Source organism: the organism of the source record quoted next, unplaced genomic scaffold (genome assembly GCF_019419815.1).
Source record: "Pyrus x bretschneideri cultivar Hongxiangsu unplaced genomic scaffold, Pyrus_bretschneideri_v1 Contig28, whole genome shotgun sequence".
In the NCBI taxonomy this organism is placed as follows: Eukaryota; Viridiplantae; Streptophyta; class Magnoliopsida; order Rosales; family Rosaceae; genus Pyrus; species Pyrus x bretschneideri.
Genome location: NW_025999590.1, coordinates 3505070 through 3515118, shown reverse-complemented (window position 1 = coordinate 3515118; position 10049 = coordinate 3505070). Strand labels below are relative to the sequence as shown.

Genomic DNA, 10049 nt, shown 5'->3' with positions numbered 1-10049 from the left:
TTTAACATCCGCACCTAATGTTTGTTAAACAATTCAAATTAAGGGCCTTAGTAATCGTCCTTAAAAACTTTTAACATCTGCACCTAATGTTTGTTAAGCATCAAACTTGTATACGTGGCATAATAACTAGTAGGGTTGGAAATATGAAATGTTTGTCCCTATTTTTAATTAATAAATACAATTTTTTGGTCTACTTGCTCTTAATTTTGTCGCGTCCCGCAATGGGACAAAAATCCGCCGGTGACGGATGCCGTAGGATCGCCACCTGACTGGTCCGGGATGTGACCACAACTCCTACTCCACTGTCCTCTCAGAGAACCCTTCCGGCAAATAGGGCTTCGGATCGTTCAAATCCCCTCCAACATTGAAAAACGCTGCCCACGCGCCCGCGTTGGTCGGCTTTCGCACCAACCATATGAACCTCTGCTGATTTAGCTCCAGCCCCCACGCGCTGCCCAGAGCGATGAAAATGACCGAGTCTGGAGGCTGCTGGTCTAGCCAGGCCAAGCATTCAGAGTTAACTTTGGTCAACAGTTCGTCCTCTTTAATCAACGGTTCAACGCAGTGAAGTGGGATTGGGATGAGCTTATAAAAGGGGTCTTCTCTAATAAGAATGACCCAGAGGCGGTGGAGGGGGTGGGGGGGGGGGGCACATTTCTGGGTGAACGAGGGTGGACTCTTAGGCAGGAGGGAGGTCGAAGACGCGGAGGCCGGACCGGAGGGGAGGGTTGGGGAGTGGAGGAGGGTGGTTGCGGTGGAAGCTTCTGTGGTGAAGTCGAGGAAGCTGACGTGAAAGCCGTGGTGGAGGACCAGACGCTTCGGGAGCTTGAGGAGTGGGATCGTGTGGGACGGCAACGTGGTGGAGATTCATGGTTTCTGCCGATTCTACAGCCATATATGGTGGTTTATAAGATGAAAGCACACTGAAAGTTTATCTTCATCTTGCTATAGTGGTGTGTGGGACGTGTGTGTGTGTGTCTATATATATATCTGTATATTAGGATTAATTTATTGGAAAAAATCAAATATAGAGGGATCACTTTTTTGTGCGTATAATTTTGCATGCATGCATGCATTATTTGCATACATGGTACTGGTGTCCAAGCATTGAAGTTATAAATGTGTTTAGCAGTCTGTAGTGTTAATTTGGTTCGTCTAACCAACCCCAGTAGAAAAGTATACAGTAAACAACATGATCAGATCTATATATTATTACATACGTACAACAATACATAAAGGGTGGTGCTATCTTCACACCATTTTTTACCTTTCACAACTCCTCTTAATTTCGGCTATCGATTGTAATGAACTGAAGATCAAATGATATAAATTTATAGAATATGTGTAGAAAGTAAAAAAGTGTAGAAAACACCACCCTACATAAACTGAAAAATGTCAAGGGGAATTATTTGTTTTGCTTTGACAGAACATATTCTACGTTGCAACAAAACGAGACTTATGTGACGATGTTTTATGCAATGACACCCAAAAAGTTGTGACAATAATTGTCAAAATTAACTGGCCATATTGCAATTTGTAATTATTTACAAATATGTGTGGAAAATATTAGAGATACCATATAATGTGGACATGCATGTTATGTGAATGATTTGTATATTAATTTATATGTTAGTTATATATAACAATTTTACTCATACGCACTACTTGTCATGTCAAATTACACGTGATCTTCATACTAGTTTGTGAATGAATGCATAAGACATTAATCATGTTCAAGTTTCAACTATAGTTCCCCTTGCTATGCCTCCTCTCTGGGAGAAAGACTAAATTGGTGAAAATTGTTCAATCATGCCATATTACTTGTCTTGTTTCCCAACTCTCGCACTTCTGCAGCAACGCCGGAACTTTGCCTATCCCTACCAAATATTGCACATGCAGTTACTCTTTCATCGACCCTCACATTATTTTGAGTCGCACCTATTTAATAGAGGTAGGGCTTTACAAACACAATTAATTTTTTTTTTTAATTAGAGAGGTGCTACAAATGCAATACAAAATAAAATATGATATATTTAATCTAAATATATATATATATATAGAGAGAGAGAGAGAGAGAGAGAGAAGCACGCACAAAAACTTCAGGTTATTCACTAAGTCATATCGTCGATTACTTGGTGGGCTTGTTGTCGTTAGCCAAATTATGTTACATACATGTCAACAAATATCGATACATGCTGTATTGATCTAATGAATGATATAGAGAAAGAATTTAAGAATTTGTTGAGTGTTGTTGATACAACCTGTTAAGACATGCCTAGCATGCATTACATCAAACAGTTAGTAGCCATAAAAAAAAATCTATACCAACATTCGAAAGATCTTTAAAATACCTTCACATGTATATTCCTCGATCTCGTGGGCCTTTTATCCCCATGGATTTACAATTAGAGTTTTCAAAGTCATGCAACTTAATAGTAGATATTTGATAACTCCATATTAGCAGCGCAGAGGCCCAGACCGGCCCAAGTGAAGAGGCCCAGTGGGACCAAGTCATACAGCCGACTAGCCGTTGGTTACCCACTGAGTTTGCACTTTGGATACTTTTACTCAACGGTAAGGAACCCCTTTGCCCGCCACGTCACCATATAAAACGCACAAAACGTAACCCGTTTCACAATTTACATGCATAACGTTTACCAACTGAATGCGACTGGCGGCCTAAAGCGTCGGTTGTTCCTCCAACCGCCACTTCCTGCTTCCCGGTTTGCAGCTTGCTGGTAGTTCGCTTTGAATATCCAAAATACCAATTTTACCCCTCATCTCTACCCCATGAAAACCTAGAACCTTCTTGATTAGGCTTTTACTCACATTAATTGAAACCAACCCAAAGTATTTATCTTCTCTTAATTAAGTAGTTTTAGGTTTGCCTTTTTTTCGCCTTATATTTTGTAACAATTATAATACACTATTCACGTATTAAGAGGTGCAGCACAAGCGTAGGGGGACACAAACATATACCCTAAAAAAACCAAGTCTTCTGGAATTTGCGAGAGTTTGAGAGAAACCCAAAAATTATTTTGTTAATTCTGAATTGATGATTACAATAGCAGCCATAAGCTTAAATAGAATTAGCTCAGCTTTTAGAAGCTCAGAATAGTCTTAAAGAATACGAAAAAAATTTAAGAAGTGTATATAATAAATCAGACGTTAAACAAAAAACCTGATTTCTATTACAAATTTTAGAATGCAGTTTAGAAGTTTAAACTCTAAATTAATCTAACGTATGAAAGGAAAATTTTGAACTCGAACATAACCAAGGGACATGTCGCTCCGCCTGGGGCAAATTGGATATTGGGGGAAGTTTCTCAATCGCTTTCAAAACCAAAACGGTTAAATGTCACCGACACGCAAGCATTACCGGCTGTTATCGGTATATTACCCGTTCCAGCCTTCCGTTTTAAATCTGCAGAAAACGGTTCGTTTTGTGTCACTTTGCGCCCCCTTCGCTCTCAGCACTCCGCTCTCCTCTCTCCTCTCAACTTCTGCTCTCTGCTTCAAACTTCCAACTTACCATTTTACCCTCCGCTGACGCCCTAATTACCCATCCAACCAACATCCCAAAGCAAATTACACACAGCACGCAAGGATAATAATCTTCCATTTCGACAGAATTCAGCTGAACCCGTCGTTTTGGAGCTCGAAATCGAACCGGCGGAGCTCGAATTCGAAGCTATCGATGGCAATGTCGGTGGCCAGTAAGCTTCAATCTCCGACTTGCGAGCCACGAGCCGTACTCGGTCCCGGCGGGAACAGAGTTAGGGTTTTGGAGGGCCCGAAACGCAAAGACGACGGCGCGAAGAAGCCGCCGCAGCAGACACCGAGGCCAAGAAAACCTGTACCTGAATTGCCGGAACCGGTGGTGCGGAGCGACGTTTCGGTGGACAGCACGTGCTCTTCGGACACGTCGTCGAGCGGTTACTCTGCGAAGACGGCGAGCCCTGGAAAGATTGTGAGGCGTAAGAGCTTGAGGCCGGCGAAGGTTGCTTCCGACGATGCCGAGGTGGCCAAGCCCGCCGGTCCGCTGAAACGGTGCGATTGGATTACACCTCACGCTGGTAAATTTGCTGTGCTCTTTTTAGTAGTTTATCTGGTGTTTGGCTGCCTAGAAAATTGATAACAAAAAGAGGGAAATTTGGAATGTTAGTTAGGAAAAGTTGCCTAAATTTAGGGAAGAACTTTAAGCTCTTTTCATTTGCCAAAGATTTATTAGAATCGCTTATAACATGCATATAGTTGAGTTGAGAATTAAGAATGATAAGAATCACCATTGATTTATGTAATTTAGTTTGGGTGACCAGAATTTCATTAGGGATGGACACACATTGATGCCTTAGAAGTTGAGATATTGCAACATTTTGTTCAATTTCGATTGATTTGCTCGCTTTAGTTGACGTTATGCTTTGCTTTAACAGATCCGATTTATACTTGTTTCCACGACGAAGAATGGGGGGTTCCAGTGTATGACGATAAGAAGCTGTTTGAACTGCTTGTCCTTTCACAAGCTCTCGCGGAACTCAGCTGGCCGGAAATACTACGCAAGAGAGATATATTCAGGTATGCTTGTTTCACAAGAATCAGAACTGCCATGGTTCATTTCATTTAAGCGTTTCGGATAAAGTAATGTCTGTTTGAGATTATACTTTTATGCTGGTTTCATCCCTTGGCAGGAAACTTTTTGACAATTTTGATCCGTCCTCCATTGCAAAGTTTGATGAGAAGAAATTGCTGTCTCTCAAAGTGCTGTCCGAACAAAAGCTTCGTGCAATTGAGGAGAATGCCAAACAAATGCTCAAGGTAATCACCATTCAGTCAATGCACCTTGCGCCATTGCTTAAGCTCACATTCATAAGGTGATTTTGCCGGTGAATTCCTTCTGAAATATTGGTTTCCATGTGATTCACCCGTTTTGCAGGTTCAGCAGGAGTTTGGTTCCTTCAGTAACTACTGCTGGAGCTTTGTGAACCACAAGCCCGTAAGGAATGGATTCCGTTATGCACGTCAAGTGCCGGTGAAGTCCCCAAAAGCTGAAGCCATAAGCAAAGATTTGATGAAGAGAGGCTTCCGCTGTGTCGGGCCTACTGTCATTTACTCATTTATGCAAGTGGCGGGGATTGTGAACGATCATCTCGCAACATGCTTCCGGTTCAAGGAATGCAATGCAAATGCCAAAGCAGACTCGAAACATAAGATTGAGAAGACAGGAGAAGATGACACTAAACTAACCGAAGCTATGAAGATCGGAGACCAGAAATGACCAAATTGACTGAGCCAAACTTCGCTAATCGCACGACATCTACATAATTTAGAAGTTACTGTAAGAAGGTGAAAAATCAGATGTTTTCTAGTAGTTTTTGCATGCTTTTATCATGTCTGTGTCATTAAACTAACTAGGTAAGAATGTTATGCTTGCACAGTTGTATCTAAAAACTTCTCATCCTTTGTAATTTGCTCTTCATTTAGTGTCCTGTAATAAATATCCACTATTGTTTTGGTGTATTGCTTTCAATATTTTGCTCTCAAGGGAAATTTTTGAGGCGTTACCCACACCCGGCTATGCTACGAAGGTCTCCCAAATGAATAACGCGATGTCATGTGTTTTCACATTACCACACTACGTTGCGTGGTGTATACCTGATCTTTATAACATTGCAATACTTGATTCGAAATTACGTTTTGGAAAATATTTCTACAAAAAATAAATTAACAGTACATTTGAAAAAGAAAAACGATACACAACAACAATACCAATATCTAAATTAAATCATCTCAAACAAATTCGAATGGAAAAACTAAGAAATAAAATAACTTCAGATCTTACAAACAACAAGTATGGTTCGAAATATGCAGATTGATCCAGAAAGGGTTGTGGCAGATCACCAACCTCTTTTCTCCTCATCATCTTTCATAACTCAGTAGCTCACACTACTAATTCCCGAATTCGGGATTGGATTAAATCCGAGCCTTACCATTCCCAAGCGTGAGCTCCAAGTCATCCAATCCCACCTCGTGAATCTTCTCTCCGATCCACGGCTTTACGTCCGGGATTTGATCCGCGGGAATATTCTGCTGAGGGAAAGCAGGCTTCACAAGATTGAAGGTCGGAGAGGCTGGCATTGCTGACAGCGAAGGAGCAAATCTCTGGAAGCAAACCCATTGTCCGGAATCGACGGTGGAAGCATCGGACTCGTCGCACTCGGGGATAGTGGCAGCTGTAGGATGAGGATGGTGTTGGCGGGTCGGGCTCGCTGGAGCGGAGACGGCGTAAAACGGGTAATCGAAGGAGGCCATGGACTGTTTGGCAATGGTGTCCCAGTTAGGAATTGGGTTGGGGCGTCTGGAGGTCGGGGAGGAGAGCGGCGGGGTTACAGGGGCACTGTTGGAAATTCGCAGGGGAGGAAGAGATGGGGGGATTGCAGAGCGGAGATAGTGAATTGGATTGGATGAATTAACGACAGGATCGAAGCGGGTGGGACTGGGATAGGACGAAGACGACGGACTGACTTGGTAGGACGGGATTGGACTCGGATTTAGCGACGAGTACGGGCTGATCTTGGTTGATGCGGCCGGCGTATCAGTTTGAATCGGCTTTAAACCCTGTACAACAACAAACACAATCCAATTAATTGAACTTATCACAATTTTCTACGGATATAAGCTACAAGAAATAGAAATTAATTAATTAACTATAAATTAAATAAGGATTTGGGATAATTAAAGTACGGCGACCTTCCGGTACGTGGTGCCGTCGTCCTCGACGGTCCAGCCGGCCTGGAGGCAGAGAGCTTTAAGGACCTCGTTATTGTCGCAGTGCTTGGGCAAATTGAAGTCTCCCTGAGCTCGGAGGCCGGCGAATATCTTCGCCGCGATGGCTCTCCTCCTCCGCTCTCTCCTCCGGTTGTTCTCCCTCTCCCGCCACGACGGCTTCCTCCGCGCCGTCGTCGCCGCTGAAGTCGCCCCATCCGACGTCATTCTTCGAACCAATTAGCTCCCTCTACCTCTCTCTCGGCCGCAGAGATTGTAAATGGTCGAGCTCAGGTGCGTCGCAGGGGATTTAAACCCAGCAGAATCACGAGGAATGCGCTTTCGCTTTTTCGCTGGTTTGTGTGGAAGAATCTCTCTCTTCTACTTCTCTCTCCTCTCAGTGTTAGCCGAAACACAAAAGAAGCCGAGAAATGATACCACGCATTGCGGGTGCACTGAAAGGCCTTGAGGCCGGCGTTTGTTATTCGTTGCACTCATAGTCATTTCGCAATAACTGATCAAGGACCGTTAGATTAGGATCGTGGTATATATACGATCAGTGATTGAAGACCTATCTTTTGCATGGTGTTTCTGAGCGCAGGTGAGCCGGTCTCCGTTGCGAGTGTGTGAGAGAGAAACGCTTTTCGCCGCGTGGATTTTGATTATATAACTGTTTTTCCCGATGAACTAATAATTCTCCCGCGGGTCCGGCCGTTTCAATGGGACCCACGTTTCTGGTTGGATTTTTATACTTTGAACGAGCATTCTCTCCGGATGTCGTAAGTTTTTCAATTACTTAAATTGTATGGTGAATTTTTGTTATGTATTATTTATATTTAATTTTAAATAAAAAGATTTACAATGATTTTTTATTTTACGATATACGATAAACGAAGGTGATTAAAAGATTTATGATATCCTAAAAAAGAGGATCCTCATTCTTCTGATTTGTTGTCCGCATGGGCATTTCGGTTTGCACAGGTGGAAGAAAGAAAACGGCTTTTGGGTAAGATAATGGGCTTTCAGTTCTAACGTTTAAAGCCCATTTCACCAGGCCCAACCCAAAATAACAGGTTATGGATCAAATCAAACACGCTGAAAAACTGATTGCAATTTGCATTCATGCATCTTTGGGAGAAGAACTTGCATACAACTAAAATACTAACGTGATAATGTTTTAAACTAATCATGAAATATTAAGTCAGTAAATTAAAGCACATGATGATGCATAAGGGATTGGGATACCGCCACTATGTAGTCCCATTTCTTTGAAGTTTCTTATGTTTTCACATGTTTAATCTAATACTTCGAATGAGCCCAATGCTAAATCATGTTTATAATAGTTATGATTTTATACATGCACCCCCCAAATTATGGCCCGAAAATTTGCCACAGGACAAGACCGTAAATGATTGGGGTTGACTTGGGAGACGCGATATGTTTTGTTGTTTTATTAATAACTGCACCCCCAAATTATCGAACAATCAACAAACAACGGCCACGAGATTGATTCAATTAAATTGATATAGTCAAAGTCAAAATCAAGCCTTAACATGATGCCATGTTATTAATGGAAGGAAGATCAAAATTACACTAGTACACACTCTCCTGCTACAAGTATGGGCTGAAAATGTGCCACAAGACAATCCCCCACCAAGTACTCACCCGAAATGCAAAAAACACCCCAAAAACACACAAACCTTCAACCTCATACAACCATGGTTGGACCACGGAGAAGCAAAACCCTAGATAAACCGAATCAGTAGAAGTCGCCTGTTTTGCACCCAGGGAAATGGGCGCCTCCCACCCATATGTTTCCCTCGATCGATTTTCTCACGTTCAATCCGAACAATTTTGGATTGTCCCTCAAAAGATCCGCTACCTTGGTTTTGCACTTGACCTTCGGAGGCTCGTGAGGGTAGACTGCGGGAACTTTAAATGTGAAGACAAACCCACCATCCCTACGAAAAGAGGCACAAAATGTCGGATTCAGCAAGGTGACATCGAAGTTGCAAAATCCAAAGCTTCAGATCAAAGGTTACTTACATATAATATCCCCGATAAGGTGTAATGGTGATCTCAAAGTCCATCAAATCATCCTTTCCATTGGGGAATGAAATCTTGCATTCTTCTGGCATGTTCAGCTCACTTATATCTACAAGACAACAACATAATACAATTGAAGGACTACAACAACAATAACAATAAAACATTTTTCCATTAAGTGGGGTCTGCTATATGAATCCTAAAACATCATTGCGTCGTATTGTGTCATAATACAATTGAAGGACTGGTTGAAAGAATTAAGATAAACATCGAAACCTTGCCTTTACGTACGTTGGAGTTAAACGTGTATTTAGGAACTTACCATGCGTGCAAGAGTATAACTTTGTACCACATTGCAGCAAATCATAACATATATACATCCTAAAATCATATTAATTTACCTCTATGAAGACGTAATTCTCCTGCACTTTGCTTCTTTACGAGACCATTCTCCCTTGCGTTTTCAGCTGTTTCCTTTTGCTTTTCTTTCACTTTAAACAACCTGATCATGGTTTCTGTCATTAAAAGAAAAGCACACATTTAAAACGGATAATAAGATGAACCATACATGTCTGTTGCAAGTGTAAACAATTCGTGGACAAAAACATCGAAGAAAACCTGCTCGACGAAATGCCGCCGAAAAGCAAAAGGAAAGGAAATGGAATGGGAAAGCAAAGACGGGAGAGACACAACGAAGACCTGGTTTGGTACTGAGGTGATTCTGAAAAAAGCTGCTATCAAAAAAAGCTGGGAGCTGTTTTTGTGTTTGGTAAACACTCAGCTTCAGCTTTTTTTCACAGTTTTGGATGAAAAAAAGCCAAAAACAAGAAGCTACAAAACCTAGCTTTGAAAAACTGGCTTTTTTTCACATCTGTTTTACATAAAAGTTTACCAAACACTCTAATACTGCTTTTTTTTTTCAAAAGCACTTTTACAAAAAAGTTTACCAAACACTCTGCTGCTTTATTTCACAGCTGCTTATTCTCACAGCACAGCAGAAGCAGCTTTTTTTCAAAGCACAGCAATACCAAACCAGCCCGAAGACGGACAAGGAATGAAATGGATTTATAGTCTTCCTTTCTTCTCTATTCTTGTCTTCCTGCTACTTGTTCGCGCGGCCACAGGCTACATTTTAAAACTTTAATTATTTAGTTAATTTAATGGTGCTTAATTTCAAATAAACCTCTTGAGAATTCTCGTGTTTTCATAAAGCCCCTTAAATTTTGAAAACTAGACAAAAC

At 41.5% G+C, this 10049-nt stretch overlaps 3 protein-coding genes across 3 annotated transcripts; 1 reads left to right on the top strand and 2 right to left on the bottom strand.

Annotated features, from left to right (window-relative positions):
* Positions 1–3438: 3438 nt before the first annotated feature.
* LOC103955435 (DNA-3-methyladenine glycosylase 1) lies at positions 3439–5527 on the top strand. The gene is made up of 4 exons (XM_048588457.1): positions 3439–4076; positions 4434–4575; positions 4689–4815; positions 4934–5527. Exons 1-4 carry the CDS (start codon positions 3698–3700, stop codon positions 5273–5275), a joined length of 990 nt encoding a protein of 329 aa, XP_048444414.1. The 5' UTR covers positions 3439–3697; the 3' UTR covers positions 5276–5527.
* Positions 5528–5750: 223 nt separating this feature from the next.
* LOC103955436 (protein BRASSINAZOLE-RESISTANT 1) lies at positions 5751–7141 on the bottom strand. Its single transcript, XM_009367332.3, has 2 exons — positions 6748–7141; positions 5751–6615 (listed from the first exon to the last, which is right to left on the bottom strand). The coding sequence occupies exons 1-2, from the start codon at positions 6988–6990 to the stop codon at positions 5971–5973; spliced, it is 888 nt and encodes a 295-aa protein (XP_009365607.1). The 5' UTR covers positions 6991–7141; the 3' UTR covers positions 5751–5970.
* Positions 7142–8382: 1241 nt separating this feature from the next.
* On the bottom strand, positions 8383–9490 carry LOC125479367 (NEDD8-conjugating enzyme Ubc12-like). The gene is made up of 4 exons (XM_048588609.1): positions 9427–9490; positions 9210–9323; positions 8809–8917; positions 8383–8723 (listed from the first exon to the last, which is right to left on the bottom strand). Exons 2-4 carry the CDS (start codon positions 9316–9318, stop codon positions 8522–8524), a joined length of 420 nt encoding a protein of 139 aa, XP_048444566.1. The 5' UTR covers positions 9319–9323; positions 9427–9490; the 3' UTR covers positions 8383–8521.
* Positions 9491–10049: the final 559 nt, after the last annotated feature.

Bases quoted from the DNA above. Each gene is read 5' to 3' on its own strand.
- LOC125479367 (XM_048588609.1), bottom strand. From the start codon at position 9,318: ATGATCAGGTTGTTTAAAGTGAAAGAAAAGCAAAAGGAAACAGCTGAA. The intron at 8,918-9,209 runs GTAAATTAATAT...GTTGTCTTGTAG, and splicing joins AGAATTACGTCTTCATAGAG to ATATAAGTGAGCTGAACATG. The intron at 8,724-8,808 runs GTAAGTAACCTT...CTCTTTTCGTAG, and splicing joins CCTTATCGGGGATATTATAT to GGATGGTGGGTTTGTCTTCA.
- LOC103955435 (XM_048588457.1), top strand. From the start codon at position 3,698: ATGGCAATGTCGGTGGCCAGTAAGCTTCAATCTCCGACTTGCGAGCCA. The intron at 4,576-4,688 runs GTATGCTTGTTT...ATCCCTTGGCAG, and splicing joins CGCAAGAGAGATATATTCAG to GAAACTTTTTGACAATTTTG. The intron at 4,816-4,933 runs GTAATCACCATT...CCCGTTTTGCAG, and splicing joins ATGCCAAACAAATGCTCAAG to GTTCAGCAGGAGTTTGGTTC.
- LOC103955436 (XM_009367332.3), bottom strand. From the start codon at position 6,990: ATGACGTCGGATGGGGCGACTTCAGCGGCGACGACGGCGCGGAGGAAG. The intron at 6,616-6,747 runs GTCGCCGTACTT...GTTGTTGTACAG, and splicing joins ACGGCACCACGTACCGGAAG to GGTTTAAAGCCGATTCAAAC.